The 24,610-nt window shown below is 40.9% G+C and overlaps 1 protein-coding gene across 1 annotated transcript in view; it reads left to right on the top strand.

The window, feature by feature from the left end:
• Nucleotides 1-24,610, top strand: part of FAT4 (FAT atypical cadherin 4) — a 128,830-nt gene that overhangs the window by 80,476 nt on the left and 23,744 nt on the right. The window contains 4 exon segments of the mRNA XM_050320607.1: nt 11,322-11,502; nt 14,868-15,118; nt 18,060-21,373; nt 21,375-22,410. Coding sequence (XP_050176564.1) covers nt 11,322-11,502; nt 14,868-15,118; nt 18,060-21,373; nt 21,375-22,410 — 4,782 coding nt within the window.

Here is a 24,610-nt window from a genome sequence, read left to right as displayed (position 1 = left end):
GCCCAACTATTCCTTGGCCTTGCCTGCTAATCCTCCGCCTGGTCCTCAGGGTAGATCACAGGTCAGGAGAGGGTCTTCCCTCCGCCCTGGGGGAGGGAAAAGACTGACAAAACGCTTTCTGGCGCTCGGCTCAGTGATTTGTGGCCATGCAGCCTGCTTTGTGCCCAGTTTCCACAGGACAGTCTGCACAAAGGTTTCTGATTTCAACCTGAGTTTATCATCACTCTTCCCTCACTTCTGCACTTCCACTCTGCTCTCACTACTGCTGGGTCTTGGACACCAGACCACTACTCCAGGCAGCGGGGATTTATGAGGCCGCGCAAAGCGTCCATCACTCGGAGCATTCAGCATCTTCCAGAACTGTACACCTGTGACTTTGGTTGACAAATAAAACATAATTCAATCCCAAAGTTCAGCCATCCCATTTCAGAGCCCCTCTTGCAGCACAAGCTGTAAGACCAGAGTGCATGAATTATAAATACAGCGACAGGCAAAATGATGGACTGTGGAATAACAGGATAGTGTTTGGATTGCAGATGCTCCCCCAGAACGTCTGCTAATATAAGTGCCAAGAAACCTACACGCAACTGTCTGAATGTGTCTTCATGGGTCTGTTTCTACCACATAAATCTGGTCTGCTTTGCTCTACCTTTCTTCATGGCAAAATGGTTGGGAAAAGAGACTTTCTGTGGGGTTTTTTTCACCCCATCTGGAGGGGACGCAGCACTGGGTAAACATTCAACTCTGGCAGCATGACAAGAACTGGTGCAACTGCTTTTATCATCTGTGTCTTTAACTCTTTGAGCAATTTTCTGGACAAATGTTAGCATTCCAACAGTCCTCCTCCTTTTATTTATTGATAGCAGGGATGTGGAATAGCACATCTGGAAACCTGCTCACTGCCCAGGACTACTGTTTAAATAAACTGCAGCCACCATCTCTTGGTTTGGTTGTTCAGAATGGCATGTTGCCACAATATAACCAAAATCAAAATGTGATGTTTCTAATTAGAAGCTGTGTTCCTGTGGATTTTTTTTTTCTTATTTTATTTTCTTAAATAATCTATTTACTGATTTAGATAAATAGTCCTGAAAGAAAGGAATCACTGGACTGATTATTATATTTAGTTAGCTGTTCTTTGTATACATCCCTGACTTGGATGAAAAACAACCATATGTTTTTCCTTTAGGAAATGTTGGTCTCCGACTTATGCATTCTTTCCTTCAAGAATGTAGGAGGGCAACCAAATAGGGAGGTTATATCCTTTTCAGGAATTCTCTTCTGAGCTAGGCTTTTGGTTCCCTTCAATCCTAAAATCAAATGAAACCTGACAATGTAGCTGTATTGTTTTTTAACACGTTTGAAGATATTTCCCTGTTTGGGGTGACAACTAAAGAACAGCTGTATTTTCTAGTAATGTTAAGAAAGTCTTGAGACTCAACACTTTGTTAGATTTATGTGACTGGGCTTGAAGATATTTGTACACATGCTGTTCTCTTAGCAGACACTGTATGTCTGCTTAACATGGAGTCTGCAGTGTGAAAAAATGTTGCCTGAAAAGAACGATTATTATTTTTAAAACTAATTTAGCTCTTTTTAAATTTTGGTATCATCCAAACAAACAAACAACTCACAAATTTCAGTTAGAAGTGTCCTGTCCTCCATGCTATCTGTGAAATGTCCAAATATACCCATCACTTCAGGCTTCAGTGAGCTAAACGAATGCTGATGTGTGCTTACCTTGCTGCTTAGCAGTTTACAGAGTGATTACTCTCTTCTATGGGCTTGTTTTATGGCACAGCTGTTTCAAAATGAATTTTGGGTTCTGTCCCAGCTCCATTTGTTTCCTTGTCCTTATGGAAGCTCTTCCTCATGTCAGTGCTGTCTATTTGAGACTAGTTTTACTGGTTTGCTATTTTACTAGTTTTATTATTTTTGCTCTTTTAATACTGGTACTAAAACTAATTTTTTAGTAGTTCTGCATGATTTTTTAACTCATTTCTAAATAGCACAGTGGGAGAACTGAAATGGTGACACTCATCAATGACTTCATAGTGTTCATATTGTCTTACTGTTCTCTAAAATCAGAAGAGAGGAGAATTGAGAGTGGCATTTTGTGGTTGTAGGAATCTAATAGCAGGGTCTTACCCTACCACAGAGCCTAGAAACTGTTAGCACTGTTAAATTTTTCTCTAGAAGGCAAAAGCTCCAAAAACTGGGTTTCTGGCAAAGTCAGTCTGATGTCCCCTAAAGAGTAACTGTCAGGGAAGAGAGCGTATCTATGTCTATATGATGTGACACATTTACTCCTCAAAGGAGATGAGGGCTTCAACCCATCCCTTCAGAGAACTGCCCCATGAGATAGTGCACAATACAGCCCCAGAATACCATTTCAAGGATTTAGTCTTCTGTTAGGTCCTAAACTTCCATTATTAGATCACTATTTTCAAAATAGTCCAGTGGGAGTCTCTGGGCTAAATCCAAGCAAAGGGCTCAGGCTGGCCAGCTCAAGTTGAAATATCTGTGAAAACAATGAAAGCTTTTCACTCAGGTTAAAATAATGGATAGAACTTCAGCTTTTAAACCAACTCAACCTAGTTTTGGGGGTAAAAAAAACCCAGGTATATCTCTTTGAAAAAAAAAAGGTTAAGGTACATTTATTTAAACTGGGAAACAAACTAGAATATAATGCCTAATATGTAGGATTTGGTAAACAATCAAAATTTTCAGAGAAGAAAGAATTTTCTGTTTGTAAATTTTTGGGTGTTACACTTCCTCTCTTATTTCTCCATTCAACCCTCTTGCTCTGATTAGTTTGTAACTTTTAAATGAAAAATAGTTTTAAATTATTGTCCTTTTGCCTACATTGCTTTTCTATGAAATTCTCCTTTAAAGGTGCTAATGATTTGACTGATTGTAATCTGTTTTGCAGAAGAATACCTGGAGTAGTTGTGATGCTGTGCAGTTTATCAGCCTTTGAGAAATACTGAGATTTTCCCAGTCTTAGTGATCTTAAACCATTTTTTAAATTAAGTGTTACACCTTATAAATTCCAAGTCTGCTAGCTCAATCTTCAAATACAAAGCTGCAATTTCAGGAAGCCTTAATTGCAAGGATAAAACAAGTAAAACATATGGTCTGAACAGTTATCCTGCTGGTTAATCTTCTCTATTTATACAGGGTGTTTTTAAAGTGTAATTCAAAATTGTGCATTACGGAAATTTCGCTGTGGGATATTCAGGAGTCACAAGCCGTCAAAAATTGCCTTAGTCAGCAGTCCCTGCAGGAGCCAGCTTTTCTGGTTTTTCTGTTTACAGTAATAACTTATAACAAGGAGGAGTAATTTGGTGGTTTTAAGAAAATATTTTTTTAAATGGCTCTGCCTTTCTTCTAAGTTGCAGTTCCGCTTTCTTGAAATCTCACTTGGGTCACAAGAGGCCTTGCCAGAGCACGTGGCCATGCCTGCGCTCCCACATCCTCCCTTGTGGGCACAGATCATAAAGTGGTTTGGGTTGGAAGGGACCTGAAAGCTCATTGAGCAGGGACACCTTCCACCAGACCAGGGTTACTCCAAACCCCATCCAAACTAGCCTTGCACACCTCCAAGGATGAGGCATCTACAACTTTTCTGGGCAACCTGAGCCAGTGTCTCACCACCCTCGCAGGAAAGAATTTCATCTTTGCACTGTTACAACCAGTCATTTGCCAGGTTTTGGTATGAACCTTATATTTGGCATTTTCCGTAAATGTTCTTTTTTTGAAACATGTTTGGCAGAAGGCAACTTCTTGCTCTGGAAATAAACGCATTTCTGACTCAGAAACCTGCGGTACCTACATGTGTCACTTCTGAGCACCATCTCTGATGACCTGTACCTTCGATGTTAATAGATGGCAAGTGTGTGTCAAGGGGGTTTATGACACCTGGGATTAATGCTTGTGCCTTTCATGAAAGGAGAAGGAAACCTGACAGCCACGAGGCTCTCACTGCCATCTACTTATGTCAGCATCCCTGTATCCAGCTTAGGCCATGGGCAGCAGAGCAGGACTCTTCTAGCCTTTCCTTTGTACATTTTAAAGTTTACTAGGCAAAAGCAGCACTGGGAAAAAATTATGAACAGGAGGAATGTATTACCTACCACCATTCAGGTGTGTAAGTGATACTTATGATAATGTGTATGCGCTGAAAGAGATTGTTATGTGGACCAGCCTGAAGTTCGGATAAATATATACTATGCTTTTGCTTTATTGCATGTGTTTTGTTCTCAGTCTGTGTCTCATTCCAGTAGATCTAGCTCCATAACAGTGCTACAGCATCTTTTGTCCCTCTCTGGGTAAACAGCTGCAGGTAACTCCTCCTGATCAGAGGAAGAGAGTGGGGATAGGAAAATGTGTATATACACCAGAGGGCTTGAAACTGCCTCTCTGTGTGCCTGCAACTCCCGTCCTTTCAACAGCATGTTATATGTATCGCAGTGTAATGTTGTCCCTGTTGTGAAGCTCCAAAAGCTTAATGAATTCATAGGATGAAGTCAGTGAGGAATTTTGGTATCCAAATTTAAAAACCCATGTGGATAAAACCAGATGAGAGATACCATCTTGCATCACTATTTGGGACTACATTTTCTTTTACACTCTCCAAACAGGTGTGACCATCTGTGTTTGTGCACATGCATCAGACTGGACATGTCATTGCTTGACTGAGGTTGGACTCTTGTCCGGTGATTAGTTTTATTTTTTCTTTACTTTTGATGTCTTATGTTCTCAAATTTAGTTCTACTTTTTCCCAGCTTAGTTAAGGTTGCCAGATGAGGGATAATACTGACTTTTATAATATCTGTTGCAGTAGGGAAAATCCTTTTTTTTCTTGTTATATAGTCCTTGCAAAAGTGGAGATCTATCCCAGTTGTCTATCTGTCCCCTTGGTTTTTGAAGTAGAAGTTCTGTTAAATCAGTTTTGGCAACAACTGCTACTTTGTGCCTGAGAAAAACTCATATTCAACACACTCAGAAATTTTGAAAATCTGAGCTCCTGCATGGTCTCATTCACCAGTCACCCACTGAACTGACAGAGAAGGGCTTTCTTCTAAGCTTGTTAATATCTTTGTTTATTAGCTACTTATTTCAGCTTTTGTCTCAAAATAATCTAGGTTCACCAATTTTTTTAAGATGTAGCATGGAAGCCTGTGGTGAAAAATTGAGTAAGAAGAAAACCAACCCCAGTCAACATACCCAGCCAGGACGAATATTTGTGGTGCAATCCTATAGAAAGAACTACTTCTTTTTCTCATGTCACATGTGCAGTTACTTTTGTATTCTTAGAAAATAAGTTAAAGTCAGCCATGTTCCAAATCAAGCTTTGCGTGCACTAAGAATTCAGAGTGTAAGGCAAGCTAGTTGCATTTTCACTTAATCTAGCTCCATATTTATCTTAAAACTCACCAGTTTTGTGAGGCTCAGCACACTCTGTCTGCATTTAAATGCATTTAGAAAGATTGGCCACTTTACTGTGAGAAAGGCCTTGTTTACTTGAGTGAAAAAGTTAATGCTCTCTAATAATACATACAGCTCCTAGTCCTGGGACTCATTCACTGACTGTTTAACTGGAGAAGTGAAATCCGCTTTGTTGCAAAGCAACACATTTCAGTGAGGCAAAAATTCCATTTCTGTTAAATCGTTTCAAATTTTCAGGATAATGATGTGTTTAATTTACCACAAAACATGGTAAACTGCCTGCAGTATGAGTCTTGATTAGTCATTTAGATTCATTGTATTTAATTTTAATCCTTGTTTTGTTTTTTTCATTTTAGTGAAGTGTATCTGTGGGTTTTTTGCTTAAGTTTGTTGTTAGTTTTCTAGCACATAATTTTGATATTTTAATGCTGGCAAAAACCTTTGAGTTCCTGGTTTCTGAATGATCATTTTACTATCTGCTGTGCTACCCACGGTGCAGAAAGGACCCAGAAGCCATTAAAGCTTCAAACAATATGTGGATGGTGTGCTGAACACGTTCTCCTATTTCTAATTTCTGCTGTGAGCCACACAGTACCACACAGCCGAGATAATTTCCAATAGCATCATCTTTTCCTGAGCTTTCTTGAAAAACCTAAATGCCTTTGCAAGTTTCCTTCCCTGGTTTTCTCTTACTACTTCAGTCTACGTGTTCTGACCATTCCCCACTCATCCTGGTGTCCCACTGTGATAGTGGAGAGCTGAACATGTATTGGAGCAGATGGTGCCATGTGGGATTGCAGGCAGCCAAAACATCTTATCTTCCCCATTCCCCAGGACAAGGTGGATGAAGATAGCATGTGGTGCTCTCCTCTCCCAAGGATGCATGTGTAGACCAAGGTGAAAGTGAAAGCAGTCTTTGCATCCCTTGTGGGAGACTATGTAGCTTAGAAGCATTAGCACCAGTTAGGGGAATGAGTGACTTATATGATGAGTTCATCCAGAAAGGTGTATTGTCCTCTCTTTGCTGGTTATCCAGATGCTGAAAAGTACAAATTGTCAGTTTAAATGGTATTTCCCTCCCTCTCTCTCTCACCTTCCTGCATTTTGTTCCTTTCTTCTACTTCTGTTGCTGCACATGGCCATTATTTTTCATCCCCCTTTTCCTGGACAGGGAAAGAAAAACATTGAAAGGGCTTGTTATAACTTCCAAACTGCCAAATTACAAATATCATCATATTTTCTGTGGTGATAAGCCCCAAACAAGCACTGAGGAATGGGGTAGGAAACCTGCTCAGAGTTCTTTGCCAGTCCCATCTTGCTGGGACAAAAGAGATCCTGCCCTTTACTCCTGCTTGCCTGACCCACCTTCCCCATGCTGCTTCTTCATGTCACTTCCTCAAATGTCCTGTGCAGAGACAGGGACCACAGCCCAGCGCTGGCCAGGCCTAAGGTGGCCTCTCACAACCTCCCCCTGTAGCTCGCCCTCCACCGTGGGCCCCTGGGGAGCAGGCTCCCAAGGTCTGCTCCTTCTCTTCATCCCCAGACACATGTTTACTTGCAGATGTAAGCAAAAAAGCTGAAATTTTTGGAAGAACGTCCGTGGGAAGCAATTTTCCTCCTGAACTCAGTGTTACTATTTTGACACTATCCCAGGTTAATCTTTATGTCAACAATGACATTTGGACATTTGTGGGACCGTCTGCTTAATATATATGTACAGCTGTCACCTAGAAAATAAACTGTTCAGTTCATAGAAACAGACCACAGCACACAGAGATGGCATATTCAGAATAATAAAAATGCATTAATGTCATAGTCTCTTAAATTTTAAAGGTTTGATATGCACTGAACAGGAACAGTCAATCTCATCTCTCCCATTTAGTCCATGTAGTTAACTTTATGTTCTCCAGTTATTCATCATTTGATGGTTCTTTCACTCCTCCATCCTTCTAGACTTCTTTTTTTTTTCAACATGCATATCCTGAGCCTCTGTGAGATGTGGTATTTTGGGATTTGGAAAAAAAAAAAACCAAAACCCTACTAGTAGTATAACACTAGAGAAATCTCTAAATGAGGAGTGTCTGACAAAGGAATAGTTGCTGCTTCTTCTGAAAAATAGTTCAGACTATAATGAAAAATTATAGAAATTTTAATGCAAGCTCACCAAGGGAAAAGTGTATGTTTCTTTGTGGCTTTAGCTCCCAGGGCTGTTTCTAAGAGTACTCAAAGGCTTTTGTGGCTGTGTACTGCAATTTTAGATAGGTTGTAACATGCCTGGTTTAGTAAGAACAGTTTGAGGTCATCTTGAGTGTTTGGCTAATATTGCAGAATTTACGCAAAATTTACTGCACTTATTTATGCAAAATATTAAGTACAATTTGAAGAAAATAAGGGGTGATGCTGGAGCATAATAAGATAACTGACTTGGGGAAGATTTGCTATCGAAGCATAACTAAGAAATCTGGGAACTCAGCCTGACCATGGAAACTACTTCTCTCACCACAAATATGACATGTACGTTTTATGAAACCTGCTTATTACCAAGGGCCAAATTCTGTGGTCCTTATACAAGCACAACTTTCACTGGAAGTTCACTGAGGATGGTAGAATTTGGCGCTGAACTATTTCTTTTCCATATGAAATTACTTCATTTGTAATTTCCTCTTCTTATATTTCTCAGTAACTGCAGAAATGTGAGCTAGTCTTTTAATTTCAAGTGAATAAAAACTTTGAGGACTCTCTGTAAAATTGCAACTTTATCTTTTGGTGTAATAGAATAAAGGGGTAAATTTGTGGACGTGATATTTTACTTGAGGGAAAAAAAGCATATTTGGATAACTACACAGACAGGAAACCAGTGTAAATACATGAGTTTTTCCATCTAAGTAAGATGAGAAAGGTTTAGGGGTTTGAACTGGAGAGCAGTGTCTTGGGATGTTACAAACAGCTGAATTAATATTGGACTTGTGGGATGTTTCTGTGAGCACTATGCAGCCACAAGCTAGCGTTGAATGAGATCTGGGTTACTTATGTTACCCCAGCTAATTTTGTTAGTATGGCACTCAACCACGACTGGTTTGTTCACTTCTCTGAGGCTGATACAAATATGCCCATACAGCACTGTATGGTGCCTTGTAGGCACTTCCAGGGAGGAAGTGGAATTGGAGAATGAGGGCACGGAATATATAGAGGGCTGAGGCAAGGGCTAGGATTTGACGCTTGGAGTGTTTGATTGTTTGGTACCCTTGAAATTCAGATTCCTTGAAGAGGAAAGAGGGCCAGGGCTGTTGGGAGTCAAATGACTGAGTCAAAAGCTGCTGGTGTCAGTGTGATCCTGAGCAGGAGAATATCTACAGCCCACAAGGATCTATTACATCTGGCATCCCTTTTGGCTGTTTCCTTTAAGTTTCAATAGAATGCAGATTCAATAGCCATGCAGGAGGAAGAACAAACCCATCGCAGCATTTTGCTGTCGATATCTGTGCTCATGGTACTTTGCCAGCAGATGTGAACGTGTTCTTTCCATTCTCCTCTTTCCATCAGTCTTGTGAGTGTAGCTGGTGCAGCACCAAGCCCAAGCTCTGGGACAGCCTGCAGAGCTGTGCTGGAGCCAGTCCCATCACCCCAGCCTTGGGTTACCTATGGAATTGCTTCCACCTCCATTCATTTTTGTGACTAAATTCATAGTGTGAATTTTCCAGCATTGACTTTGTCGTAGCAAATACGTTTGAAACAAGGAGTTTCAGGTTTTAGCTGTGAGCGAGGTTTCTTTTCCAGACTGAATGGCATTACTGATGCTCTTTGAATGTGACTCTACCTGAGATTAATTTCTGAATTATGTATAAACTGTTTAATCACCTGTGAAACTTCACAGCTTTCAACCTTTCATTTCATTAGCTGCTAGATGAATGTCAGTAAAATGTGTTTGGAAGGCCAGAGCTTGATGACACACGCAGCAAATGCCACTGAGGACTCTCTTTCGTTTAGTGCAGTAATAATAAACACTCCACAGGCAATATTTCAGCAATCAGGAACACTTCTGCAGGATTTTCTATCTATATGTGTTTGGCTAAATGACAAAATGGGGAGGGGGAAAAAAAAAAAAAAAGGCTAAAAATGAGTCAGACTTATTGCCTTAATGTAACCCTCCTGGCTGAAAGTGTATTAATTGGCAGAATGAATTACCTCAGACTCGAGCAGAGAAAGGCCTCTATTGTGTGCAGCCGTGATGTGAAACCTACACTTCTTGGCTTGCACGCTCTTTCCCTCGGCATTGTGATCTTTCCCGTCTGATCAGCAGGCTTCAAATTCAGCCTGGTGATATTTATAACACCTTTCAATTGGAAGCTTTGTCATTCAGCCCATTCGTGCATTAAACCGAGTTGCTGTGAAGTATTTTGTGGTGAAAAGCCTCCTTTCTGTGCAGAAGCTGCTTCCAGCTTCTTCCCAGCAATGCAGTGTGGTGCTTCTTCAACCTGCAAGGGTTAACATGCGGGAAAATGGGTCGTTATTTCTTCTTTTATGTAAGAGTTTTGTGTTTGGAGCCCTTGCCAGGAGCAGATGAGACCCAAGAGCAGAGCCTGCCTCCTTCCCAACCCCTAAGGTTGGGTCCAGCAATAACCTTGGATAGCAGTGACCCAATCATCTGCTGGGTTGGAAGGATGAGGGAGGTCACACAGGGCTGCCTGTGTTCCATCAAATGACAGCTCCATGTAATATGTTTGCCTCACAGCAAGGACTCGACCACTATCTGGCCCAAAGCATTTCATTATTGTCTCTTTTTTCCCAGTCCAACAAATGTTAAATTGTATCTGTTTGAGATTGAAGGGGAAAGAGACGCAATTTTGGGTAAAACAGGCATGGTCATCATCTGTCTTTTGAGTAAAAGGGGCCATAACTCATGTGTTTATTCTCCGCTATCACATTTTCCTTCTCCTTCCCACATATTCAAAGAAGGGAATAATCCGTTTTTTCAGGGACCCTCAGTGAAGAATTTGGTTAGCAGAAGATGTCTTGCTGATTCTTGGCTGAAAAGAAATGTAATGGACTGACAAAACTAACATGAACTTGTAAAACTCTTCATTGTCTTTTTTTGGATTTGACAAAGGAAAAGCTAAAGAGAACAAATACTGAGAGATTGCACATGAATAAACATGCTATTTCTTACTCGTTGCTGCTCATCAGAGTTAAGTTTAGAATAACAAGGAGGATGAAAGCCGTAGGTTAAATAAGTTCAGTCCGATTTCCCGTAAGCCAGTATCCCATCGGAGCGAGCATTATTTGCTGCTATAGATGGTTGCTTCTATGGAGAAAATGAGTCTGAACAGGGTTGGAGACTGTGCAACCCTCTCACCCTCTCCGAGAAGGTCTCCCCAGGTCAGGGGTGCAACCGGCAGTGGAAAAGCCATGCGGAAATCTGTGTTTTGCCACAGTTTCCACTCTATTTGTTCTGCGGAGAAGTAAATTGAGGTCTGGAATCTTCACGTCTGTCAGTGTGCCACCTTTGAAGGTCTTCTTGCAGAGAAATAGAAAAACCAACCACATCTTCAAACTGGTCCTAATTGTTACAGGAAGGCTGCTGAGCAGTTCCAAAACCATCTTTTTCCACTGAGTTTGTATTACAAAATATTTCTGGAATTAGATGGAGCAAGAAAAATAATTCTTTTTTTTTTTTTTAATCTTTCACAACTTGTACTTTATGTCAAGATGACATTGAAACAAATCTGACCCTGTCCTCTATGGTGAACTGGCTTTCTTGCTCTGTGAACTGTGACATGCTCAAGCGCTCAGCTCTAAATCAGGGCTGGCAGACCTTTGATTAGCATGCTGGTATTTGTAACCTCTAGCACTTTTATCCCCCTTTCCCGCAGGATCTCCTGCCCTCACTGGCACTGGAACCATTGCTGTCACAGTGGATGATGTCAATGACAATGTCCCCACGTTCGCCTTTAACATGTACTCTGCCACTGTTCTGGAGGATGCTCCTACAGGGACAGATATTTTGCTCGTAAACTCCTCGGATGCTGATGCTTCTACAAATGCTGTTATTAGGTAGGTCAGTTACTGCTGCTCTATGTAATCCTGCCTCATAACTTGCCTCAAGATTGTTTTTTTCCTCAGTGTTCAACACCAATGTGCCTTAAAGCTGCAAGATACAGTAGGTCAGGTGTATATGTATGACTAAATTATTTTGGTGAATGTGTCTTTTTATTGTTTAGGCTTTTAAAATTATATTAAGCACAAGTGGAGTTGCAGGGTTATTTTAATTTTTTACTAAGTGAAAAGCAAATGAGTTTAACTTGCACCTGCACCCACTACTTGCCTTGCTGCTGCATTCACACCTTTTCATGTAGTGAGCAATTTTCACTAAAAACCAACAGGCTCCTTGGGTAAATTTTTGGTCAGTTAATGTCTTCAGTTTAACATGAAAATTACACAAGGTGAGGCATAAAGCTTATGACATTCAGAAAAACAGTAAAAAGCTAGAATTTGGCATTTTTGCTCTAAATGCCAGCTGGTTTGCAGAGCTCAGTTGATGGAACTTAGCTGGGCACTGGGCTGAACACTGGCCATTCCCAGTGTCACAGAAAACAGTAATGAAGATGCTGAGTGACAGTGACAAGCCTAAGATTTTTCCACTAAGGACCGATATACTGCAAAATGGAATGCAAAGCAGATTTGTATTAGTTATTAATCATAAAGACAGATAGGTAACCTTATTACATTTAACTGTTGTGGCTGCTTACGTCACTGTTTCAAAACTTACAAAACAGGATATAAAAGCAGATTTTGTATTTACTTTTTTGTTAGTTCACCTGAGTTCATTCTTCAAAGAGTGTAAGTATGCCACTGTGGTTGTCACTTTTTTTTAAAGAAAGGAAGTAAAATAAAACAGAACTATGTGATGGCAAAACAATGTGTATAAAATACTCCAATATTTTCTTTCCAACTAGTTACAAGCCGAAAATAAAAACTTGATGTTTAGGCATCTTTAAATATTGAAAATCATCCAAAATTGCCATTTATTAAATTGTGAAACAATAAAGCTTTTAATTTTATTCCATCTTAGTTTAAGAAACTATTTCTGGCAGCTCCTTTAGAAAAAGAATTCCATGCAAAGCATGAATGATTGTAACAATTGTGTCCCGTAATCAGAAATTATCAGAGTGCTCTCAGATTTCTTTACTGTGGTTGAATTGCTTTAATATCTCTGCAATTAGTCTTTGTCATTCACTCAGTACCTCATCGTAGAATTAGTTGATAAAAATATTTTTTCCCTTCATAAGTAGGTATTAAAAAATTGTTTTCAGGTTTTGTTTTACACTCTTTAGACTCAGGAACAGACTTTGTTTTTCTTGGACAGAATTTGTCCAGATTCAGCATTTAAAGTAGATCTTAAAATATGACTGGTATTACAAAACTGGTGAAAGCCAGAAGAAGCAGAACATAAGGTCGTCTTGTCAGAGGTGTTGAGCACTCAGAATTCCTTTTCAGCCTTGTTAGACTGTGTTTCAGAATGGAACCTTTGGTTTCCGAAAATGTGAAATCCTTGGCTGATTTTTTCATGTAAAGTCAAAAAACATGCTGTGCTTTACAAGAAGTGGTTAATCTGCAAAACTGTTACCTGTCCATATGTGCCATGTTCTCTTATTTCTGGTGATAACCTGTGGAGTCATTAAAGGAGGGTGATGAGGTTGTAAATGGCAACGCACACTTGTGCTGTCCTGTTAAAGATAGTGTAGATAAGAGGGGTCAGCACAGACAAGTAGTCAGAGGACTTGCATCAAATTGCTTTCATGCCAGTTGTCACCATTAGAGTTTCAGGGAGTTTTTGGTTTGGTTTGGTTTTTTTTTTGGTAGAGTTTGGATTTTTTTTCCTAGTTTTATTGAGACACACTTACATTGTCCAGTTGGTTTGCATGCAGTTACACTCAGATATAATTCAGAATGTCTTATGAAAGATTTAGTGTCATTATTTTTTTTGGTTTTTTAAAGATTTCCATAGTATCTTTCCCATGATGAAGTTTCAGCCATTATATGTATGTGGAAATACAGAAGAGAAAGTCTCTGTCTTCTGCAACACTTCACTCAGGCTTAAATCATTGCAAGTCACAAATGAAATGTGCCTGTGCTGCTGCTATTTAGGGAGATTTAAGTGGTGCTTTAGGCTTTGTGCACGTTCTTTCCATTCTAGATGCACATTTCTAGGGCTGGAGAATAATTACATATGGCCATCATATTATATCATAATTAAGCAATTAAAGTATGCTCGTGGCATTGTGCAGAGATTAATGACTGAACAGGAGAAGTTGCCACAGCTTATTACACAGGCTGGCTCTCAATCCTCTTGGTACAGCTTCTGGGCTGTGTTATTGCTGTCATAACCTGTGCTGATTTTAAAGAGGTGAAGATAGGAATATTAATCTCTTTCATTATAGCCACTTTCTTCTGAATCTTTCATAGAATCATATACCTCAAAAAAGCTGCTACTTTGCTTCTCTGAAGGAGCAATGTAAACCACAGCTGTTTTGGGTTACATTGTTGAATATGAGAATTATTCCTTTTAGCTAGTTTTTGTTTCCATTGCTTTGTCAAAAATATGTTATCTGAAGTAATAAAAAATGCAATATTGATCAATTAACTTTAAAATACAGCCCAGTGCTCCACCATATCTTTGAGATTCATTCTGTATGAACAAAAACTGGATAAGGATTCCAAGGGAAGGAACAAACTCACTGTGCTAGGAAGTCAGAGATAGCCCTGCAGTAAACACACAGTCAGTTCTTATCAAATCACACTGTTGCGCACACTTAGGGATGTGGGCACATACATATACACCAACCAAGGGTTAAATTCTTGTCCCAGTTAGTCTCTATTCATGTAGCTCTGTTAGTAATTTGCTACGTTTTACTGTGAATTAACATTGAAATATTGAACAGGAAAACTTGGCTCAGTATCAGCAAACAATATGAATTTTAAATCCTCATTTTATTTTGTAAAACTGTCATACTTTAATTTCAGAAAATAGTATTTTTTTTCTAATTGCACGCTGCAGATTCAGCTAAAAGGTACGTCAGCCTTTTGGAGTAACACTTATTGTATTAGCTCAGGGAAGTCAGTACTCCAGCAGGCATTTTTGAGAATACATCTGATGGTATCTCCAAATATCAAAAGGCTCAGTCAGCTACTCATGTATTAGAAATCTGTGTTAAGCAACTATGCTTGGAAATCCCCAGAAATGTCATTTATGACAGACCTTGAAATATGGAAGAGTAAAAAAGTGAAGACAGATGGGCAGTCAGAAGAAAATCTGGCTGTCCACTGATGCCCATCGGCATGGTGGTCTGAAGAATATAGAAAATGGTTACTTTGAAATAGTAATCAAATTTTTCTTCCTTGTTTTTCCTTTCAAACAGCTATAGGCTTTCTGGTGGCAATTCCCAATTCACAATCAACCCATCTACAGGACAAATCATCACCAGTGCCCTCCTCGATCGAGAGACAAGGGAGAACTACACTTTGGTGGTGGTGGCGAGCGACGGGGGCTACCCCAGGGCTCTCTCCAGTTCCACCAGTGTGCTCGTCTCTGTTGCTGATGTGAATGACAACCCACCCAAATTTCAACACCATCCCTATGTCACCCACATCCCATCACCTACCACCTCAGGTAACATGATCAGTGGCACTACTTGGGATACTTCAGATTGCATAAATATAGAATGCTTTGGGTTGGCAGAAAGCTTGAAGATCATCTTATTCCAATTGCCCTGCCATGGGCAGGGACATTTTCCACTAGACCAGGTTGTCCCATTGAACCTGTTCTTGAACACTTCCGGAGATGGGGCATCCACAACTTCTCTGGGCAACGTGTTAATGAAATGCAAAACTGTGCCACAAGGAATGCTTCCGAGATGTTCCTATACAGCTGTTTTCCTGGTATTATCTTCATGTCACATGGGAAAAGAGGAATATCAAGGCTCAGTATATCACTTCCACTTCAGCAATTTTTTTTTAGTGTGTTTCTGCCATCTAAATTCAGTTATGTTCCTGTAGTTATTTAAAGGAGATATAGTGTAAATGAGCACCCACTCTAAAAAGTGATTAAATTGTTTTGCCAGGGTTAGGTAGACAATGGCCTCTTTTTATTTCAGAGAGTCTCTTCTGTGCTTTGATATTCTTTTTCTGCCCTGAGACATTCTTAAAGGTGATTTTTGTCAACCTCTGTGTCTGTATCACAGATGTTAATTATGTTGCTTTCTCTTGAGCCAAGTGATGAGGTAAAATAAAATAAAAGTGAAGCCAAGCAGAAACCTTCCTTTTGTGAAGCCTACACGCAAATTAACATGACTTCACTCAACACAACAGTAAAGTTCTGATTTAGTTTATATTTAAACAAACCTGATAAATAAATACATTAGAAATGGTAAGTCAAAAATATTATTATTTTCTATTTGCTGAATTGGCATTTCAAGGGGAAAGAAAAGAGAATATGTATGTTTACAGGAGGATGGAGAGAATTTAGTGAAAGATTCTCCTATTTTGAGAATTTTTTCCAAGGTTTAAAATGAACTAATACCAGGACCTCTACTATCTCAAAAAGTAAAAGGATTTTATAATCTGATCACTTTATTTCCACGAATTCACCCAACTGCATTGGAGAGGTTGGCTGAGGAAGTTGGCAACGCTGTGTTTTCACGTGCTTACACATACATGGATATGTGATTCCTACAAAGAGGATTCCAAGACAAATGTTTTACAAAACAAATTTTCCTTTAAAAGAAAAAAAAAAACAAAAAAAGGCTTATTTCCATGTCTTGGTTTTCTCTCTAAATTTAAAACAATTGCAAATACTTTTCCTTTTTATGGAAGAATGAATTTGTTTACAATTCTTCCCTGTTTCCAGAACAACATTATGAAATTGTTTTATTATTGCATTGGTGAATCTTTGTGTATTCTGACTAGGGCACAGTCCTTTGTCTGGTTCTTTTTGGGGTGTTTCTTTAAATGCTTGTAATGAGGAGTACTCATAGGTTGAAATGATGGTTTCTGGCCATATCTTTTTGGATACTTTTTGTATAAAATCTCTCATAACTAGAAACATATAGAAAGCCTAAGCTATGTTTACTCTGTTTTTAACTTAGCAGAAATCTAGAGATGCATGCACTTTTTTATTCTTTTAAAAGGAAAGGTAATATCTTCTCACATTATTTTGAGAGGCTGTTGATAACTATGTAACTAGCAGGCATGGCATCCACTACAAAACCAAACAAGATCTTTAGTGGAGTTGAATATAGCATCTGAAATAGCTTTTCCAGAAAAAGAACAAGAGCAAACTCTCATAACTTGATCAAGACTTTTGCTTTTATTCCAGTCATAAAATATCTTGTGTAAATTTTGAAAGAAAAAGCTTAATTTCCTTGTTATTTTTTTAATCGAGTTTAAAAGGGGAAACTAGTAATAGTAGTTAATAATATTGTTTGTGTAACAGAAGCAACAAATCTTCATTTCTTCATGTCCCATTTCTCACATGGGTTTGAATACTGTTCTTGTCTAAATATTCCTGCCCCTGGAATGTAAATCACTGCACATGACAAACAGTGACATGAAATGTAGTTTTAAAGGGATGCTGTCAAAGTCATTCCTGCCTGTAAATGATTTTGCCTTAAGAGGTTTAAAATAACATGATTTTTATACAGGAGTGGGTAATTTCTAAATTTTAGTACCAGCAAAGCATCAACAGAGTGTTCTGCAAATTGTTTGGACAGTGTCAAATTTGAAAGATGTGCTGTGCATTAGATCTGTGAAGTCCAGTGAGAAAGGACACCCTGGATTCTCCTTGCAGATGGACAGGTTAATGCAAATATAGTCAAGCTCATTGTGAAGCATAAATTTAGACAACCTGAAACATATGAATATATTCATGTTACTGTAATAGTGTGCAATAGTTTTGTGTTTCTGTTTTACCCCTTTCTCAGAGGACCAGCATGCTTTTAAAAATGCAGTGCTGTTAGTTGCTGTCCTTAGAATACCCTTAGAAGCAAGAGGCTAGTGGGGAGAAAGGAGCAGCCCCTGGGGAATAGGAAGAGAAGGGACTACAGGGGAAGGCGTGTGTGTAGGATAAATGTCTATGGGTGCTGCCTGCTCACTTAGGTAACCTTAATAGTCCTTGAATTCCAGTTTTGGTGGTTTCTTTACATGGATAAATAAACTATGAATAATATTAAAAAAGTCAAAGTAGCATTCAGTCTTATTAGGTTTACGACTTTCATAGTGTGAATGTTCCAGAAGTAGTAGTAGGATGGTAGGCTTCCAAAAGGTTGCAGGTCCATTTCTGAGTGCAGTCACTGAGTTCTGTACATCTATCTGTCTGAATGCAGTGTCCTGTTTTTCGATCCCACATTTTTTGGTTGCGTGCATGTCTTGCGGACTCACAAACTCACTTGCCCCTTGTTGAACTTACCATCTTGTGAAAAAGGAAGTTCATTTTTGGAGCAGTGTTAGGAGGAGCATACTGCTCCAGGATATGCTTCCAGGGAAAAGCTGGCATCACATTTCCCACAATTAGTGCATTCATTAAGTGGCTGACCTAACTTTGTTCTCCGTTTCAGGCTCATTTGTGTTTGCTGTGACTGTCACCGATGCAGATGCTGGATCCAATGCTGAGCTCCATTATTCCCTTGTTGGGAAAAACTCTGAGAAGTTCCACATTGATCCAGCGAGGGGGGCGATCCTGGCTGCGAACTCGCTGGTGGGAGAGTCCGAAGTCACCATTTCTGTTCACGTGAGGGATGGCGGCCGGTACCCCAAGACAGACTCTACCACCGTCACTGTGAGGTTTGTGAACAAAGCTGAATTCCCTCGTGTTCAGGCAGATCAGGAGACTTTCACCTTCCCTGAAAACCAAGCAGTCGGTACAGTTGTCACCACCGTCTCTGGATCTTCAGCCAGAGGAGGTTCCTTGTCCTACTACATCGCCAGTGGTAACCTGGGCAGCACTTTCGTGGTCGACCAGGTGACGGGACAGCTTTCTGTCAGGCGGGCTTTGGATTTTGAAGCCATACAGAAATATGTGGTGTGGATTGAGGCCAGAGATATGGGCTTTCCTCCCTTTTCCTCATACAAAAAATTGGAAGTAACGGTGATAGATGTCAATGATAATGCGCCAGAGTTTGAGCAAGATCCCTTCATTGCAGAAATAGTGGAGAACTTGTCCCCACGGAAGATACTGACAGTGGCTGCTGTAGACAGGGACAGTGGTCTAAATGGACAGCTACATTATGAAATAATTGAGGGCAATACTGAAAATAGCTTCAGTATCAATCGAGCCACTGGTGAGATCAGGAGTGTCAGGCCCTTGGACAGGGAGAAGCTGTCTCAATACACGCTAACCATAAAAGCTTCAGATAAAGGCACTCCACTCCAGAGCACGACTGTCAAAGTTATTATTAATATTTTAGATGAAAATGACAATGCTCCAAGGTTTTCTCAGATATTCAGTGCTTCTGTGCCAGAAAATGCCCCACTGGGTTTTACAGTAACCCGGGTCACAACATCAGACGTAGACATTGGGGTGAATGCCATCAGCAGGTACTCCATAAGGGATACGAGTCTCCCATTTACCATAAATCCCAGCACTGGGGACATCACCATCAGCAGACCACTGAACAGGGAGGACACTGACCGCTACAGGATCAGGGTCTCTGCGCATGACTCTGGGTGGACAGTGAGCACGGATGTTACCATATTTGTCATGGATGTCAATGACAACGCCCCGCGATTTACAAAGCCATCCTATTACCTGGAGTGCCCCGAGCTTCCTGGAATTGGGTTAAAGGTCACCCAGGTTTCAGCCACCGATCCAGATGAAGGGTCAAACGGCCAAGTCTTCTACTTCATAAAATCCCAGTCTGAGTTTTTCCGCATTAATGCAACCACGGGGGAAATTTTCAACAAGCAGTACCTAAGGTACCAAAACTCCAGCCGTTCAAGCAATGTCAACATCAATAGGCACAGCTTCATCGTTACCTCTTCAGACCGGGGCAGTCCCCCATTAATGAGCGAGACAACCGTCACCATTAACATAGTGGACAGCAACGACAACGCGCCGCTGTTCCTCGCTCGGAAATACTTCACTCCTGTTACTAAGAACGTGAGGGTTGGAACAAACTTAATCAAAGTTACTGCCGTGGATGACAAGGACTTTGGCTTGAATTCTGAGGTGGAGTACTTTATCTCTGATGAGAGCAAAACTAATAAATTCAGGCTGGACAGGAGTACAGGCTGGATCTCTGTGTCATCTTCACTAATGGCAGATTTGAACAAAAACTTCCTGTTTAAAGTGAAAGCCAAGGACAAAGGTAATCCTCCACTCTCATCCGAGGTATCTGTTGAAATAGTAGTAACAGAAGAAAATTACCATACACCTGAGTTTTCCCAGAGCCGCATGAGTGTTACTGTCCCAGAGAGTCACTCTGTTGGAACAGTGATCAGGACAGTTTCAGCACGAGACAGAGATGCTGCTATGAACGGATTAGTCAGATATAATATTTCCTCTGGAAACGAAGCCGGAATCTTTGCTATCAACACAACTACCGGTACACTGACACTAGCAAAGCCACTTGATTTTGAGTTATGCCAAAAGCATGAGCTGGTTGTTACTGCCACGGATGGAGGATGGGTGTCCAGAACAGGCTACTGCAGTGTCACTGTTAATGTCGTTGATGTGAATGATAATTCTCCGGCATTCAGCCCTGAGGACTACTTTCCCAACGTGTTAGAGAATGCCCCCAGTGGGACAACTGTTATTTGTTTAAACGCCACTGATGCTGACTCTGGACCTAACGCTGTGATTGCATATGCCATTCAGTCCTCAGACAGTGACCTCTTTGTCATTGACCCCAATACGGGAACAGTCACCACCCAGGGATTTTTAGATTATGAAACAAAGCAAAGTTACCATTTAACAGTAAAGGCTTTCAATGTTCCAGATGAAGAGAGGTGCAGCTTTGCTAGTGTCAACATCCAGTTAGAAGGGACAAATGAATATGTACCCCGTTTTGTGTCCAAGCTTTATTATTTCGAGGTTTCAGAGGCAGCCTCCAAAGGTACTGTCATAGGAGAAGTTTTTGCAAGTGATCGTGATATGGGAACTGATGGAGAAGTCCACTACCTTATCTTTGGCAACAGCAGAAAGAAGGGCTTCCAGATAGATAAGAAGAGTGGCCAGATCTATGTTTCAGGACCTCTTGACAGAGAAAAAGAAGAACGAATCTCTTTGAAAGTCCTTGCAAAAAATTTGGGCAGCATTCGTGGTGCAGACATAGATGAAGTAACCGTTAATATCACTATACTGGATGCCAACGATCCTCCCGTTTTTACCTTAGGAACCTACAATATACAAATCAGTGAGGGTGTTCCTCCAGGCACCCATGTCACATTTGTTAGTGCCTTTGATTCAGATTCTGTCCCTAGCTGGAGCAGGTTTTCCTATTTCATTGGCTCTGGCAATGACAACAGCGCCTTCTCCATCAACCCACAGACGGGACAGGTGACAGTCACCGCAGAGCTGGATCGAGAAACGCTGCCTGTCTACAACCTGTCTGTGCTGGCCATTGATTCGGGAACACCGTCTGCTACGGGAAGTGCCTCTTTGTTGGTAACTTTGGAAGATATCAACGACAACGGCCCTACCTTGTCCACCAGCCAAGGAGAAGTCATGGAGAATAACCGTGCAGGAACTCTTGTGATGACACTTCAGTCATCAGACCCTGATCTCCCTCCCAACCAAGGCCCTTTTACGTACTACTTGCTCAGCACTGGTCCTGCGACCAGCTACTTCAGCCTCAGCACTGCTGGCGTTCTGACAACGACAAGGGAGATTGACAGGGAGCAAATCAGCGATTTCTACCTGTCAGTGATTACGAAGAGACTCTGGTGTCCCTCAGATGTCTTCCACAGGAACTGTGCATATCAAGGTAATAGACCAAAACGACAACCCATCTCAGCCCAGAACGGTAGAAATCTTTGTTCACTATTATGGCAACCTCTTCCCAGGCGGAATTTTGGGCAACGTAAAGCCACAGGATCCAGACGTGCTAGACAGCTTCCAGTGCTCCCTCACCTCAGGAGTCACCAGCCTCTTCAGTATTCCAGGGGGTACCTGCGAGCTGCACTCGCAGGCGAGGTCCACAGATGGCACATTTGACCTGGCTGTCCTCAGCAATGATGGGTTACATGGCGCCGTCACCAGCAGCGTCCGGATTTTCTTCATGGGTTTTGGCAACACCACCATTGACAACAGCATCCTCCTTCGCCTGAGCGCCCACAGCGTGCAGGACTTCCTGACAAACCACTACCTCCACTTCCTGCGCATCGCCAGCTCCCAGCTGACGGGGCTGGGCACTGCCATCCAGCTCTACGGGCTCTATGAGGAGAGCAACCACACCTTCCTGATGGCGGCCGTCAAGCGCGGCAACAACCAGTACGTGAATCCCAGCGGCGTGGCCACCTTCTTCGAGAGCATCAAGGATGTCCTCTTCCGCCAGAGCGGGGTGCGGGTCGAGGCTGTGGATCACGACTGGTGCCTGCAGAGCCCCTGCCAGAATGGAGGGAGCTGCCTGAGGAGGCTGGCGGTGGGCCCAGCTCTGAAGACCCACGAGAGCATCCCCGTCATCATCGTGGCCAACGAGCCCCTCCGGCCCTTCGTGTGCCGGTGCATGCCAGGGTACGATGGGAGTCTGTGCGAGACCGATATCGATGAGTGCCTCCCTTCCCCCTGCCACAACGATGGGACTTGCCACAACTTGGTGGGAGGCTTCTCATGCAGCTGCCCGGAGGGTTTCACTGGCATGGCTTGCGAGCGGGACGTCAACGAGTGCCTTTCCAACCCGTGCAAAAATGGTGCCGCCTGCCAGAACTTCCCAGGAAGCTTCAACTGCGTTTGTAAAACCGGATATACAGGTACGCTTTTACTTCTCTGTGCCTTACAATCCGGAAGGGATGGAAAGAGGGTGGGAATGCACCTTTTTAGCACAAGTTTTTCTGAATGTGAGCATCCCCAGTAGATGAAGAGGTCATGCAAAATGAGATATTAATAGTTATGAAAACTCAGAAGACCAGGTGCTCACAGTATTATTTTATTTTAGCTCTGTCCTCAGGCAAATCACACTTACCTGATATGCATTGGAACAGAAAGGTTTTTGTAAGAGCCATTTAAATTTATTAAATGTGTAGAAACCATTTCCAATGCTTAAGTATGATTTTTCTGTTCATGTTATTGTTATGCATATTGTGTTAGGATTTCAAGTCTGCTAGAAGTGTGCTAAGCAAGAAAAACAGCCTCTTCCCCAAATTGCTTACAGTCATACATGACAGAAAACAGATGAAGGATATAGGAAAAACCAGAATTGAGGCAAAATGATCAACCCGTGTGTTCCCTATTTGTCCCTTAGTTATTTTTTATTTTTTTTGCTAAGCACAGAAATGTCTGTGGCATTCCTACCTCTTCCAAGTATTTTTCTCTACTATTTAATACACTCAAACACAGCAGCATTGTAACCCTAGAAAAACAGGCTGGTCTTTGCTTCTGCCACGAGCATGATACTTAAGGAAGGTCTGAACGATCTTAACTAGTGTTCATGCCCAGTGTTTATAGAAGTCAGAAAAAAAATTTTAACCAGAGAAGATTACTTATACTTTTTCAAAGGAATATTTCTGTATTGCAGATTCCCCAGGGCAACACAGCTGGGTTCATTGTGGTGTGGGTATTGGGGCTTGCCATCAGTGCCACCAAAACTCACCTATAGCCCTTGGAGTGATCAGAGGATTCACTGTCCCTTTGGTTTTTTTTACCTTAAACCAGATCAGTACAGTATATAATGCAGAGGAATAAATTAATCAATTTCAAAAGAAATGTTCAACTACTTCATTTAAATCACAGCTACAGCAGTGGGTACATAGTCAGTGCAATATCAAGGACACTGATGATCTTTCTCTTGAACCTCACAAATTGTACTCCTGAGCCTCAGGTCAGGAGCAATTGCTGTTAATTGACAAGCAGTTCTGATTAAGTTACCAATCCAGGGTTTTATATCATGTTGCATTAGTACATCAAATTACTTTGCCAGGAGCACGGCAAAAAAATTCTAGGGCACCTATGCCCTCTAACTCTTTAGGTCATTAGCACTGGAGATTATATGGGCATATGTTTGCTGTTGCAATGAAGCTGAACACTTCATTAACTCCAGCAGCATACTGTAGTATATGCCTCTGGACTATAATTTAAAATGTTAATGAAACATCCAGCTGATTTCTTCTGGTATTAAAGCTCATATCTTAATGTTCAAGCCTTGTGTCAGCAAAAAATCAAGATCTACATGTGGCAAGCTCATAAAAAAGAAAAATATTTTTACCAAGAAAATGTGATGAGAGACTCTTAGAGTTTGAAGTGCTGGATTTCTTTCATGCCACGAATTAAATGTGGCATCTGATAGGAGCTTTCTTAAACTCCTTGTCAACACAGATAACCTTAAAATAGGCTGCCACTGGGGCAGACGTTTCTATTTGGGAGCCAGATCTTTTTTAATCAGTTGGATATTGCAGAATCAAGAGTTATTAAAGTGTCCTGAGATTAATTGATCAAGACAAAAAAGAAATGGCACCAGTGTAATTAAAACCCAAAATGTCTTTGGAGTTTAGTATCAACCGAGCTTACTAGATAAGATCACAATTAACATGCATTATGTTTAGACATTTATGTTCTGCAAAAGTATATTTGAAATTCTGCAAATTTAATATTCAATAAGTTCTGCAAACAAATGTCAGAATACACATTGTTTGAGAATGCTTGACACAGAGGCTATTATGTCATTATTATACTGCCAACAGAATGAGAACACAGCTGCTTGGGCTCTTAATCCTGATTCATATATGATTAAAGATAGCCATAGTGAATGTAAAAATAAAGCCTGAAACTGTTTCTTCATTGTTATAAATCTTGAGTGCCTCGACAACAAGAAAATGAAAAAGAATGAGACATTCAAAATGGTGAATTTCTAATCACTTCACCATATACATAGCTTTGCTGCTTTCATTTGTTGAATGAAAACACGGTCACATAATTGAATTTGCATGGTTGGTAAAAAAAATAATATTTATATGG

Source organism: Myiozetetes cayanensis, unplaced genomic scaffold, assembly GCF_022539395.1.
Source record: "Myiozetetes cayanensis isolate MyiCay16 unplaced genomic scaffold, myiCay2020 scf24, whole genome shotgun sequence".
NCBI lineage: Eukaryota > Metazoa > Chordata > Aves > Passeriformes > Tyrannidae > Myiozetetes > Myiozetetes cayanensis.
The sequence above is the reverse complement of the archived record's forward strand: the minus strand, read 5'-3'. Positions and strand labels throughout refer to the sequence as shown.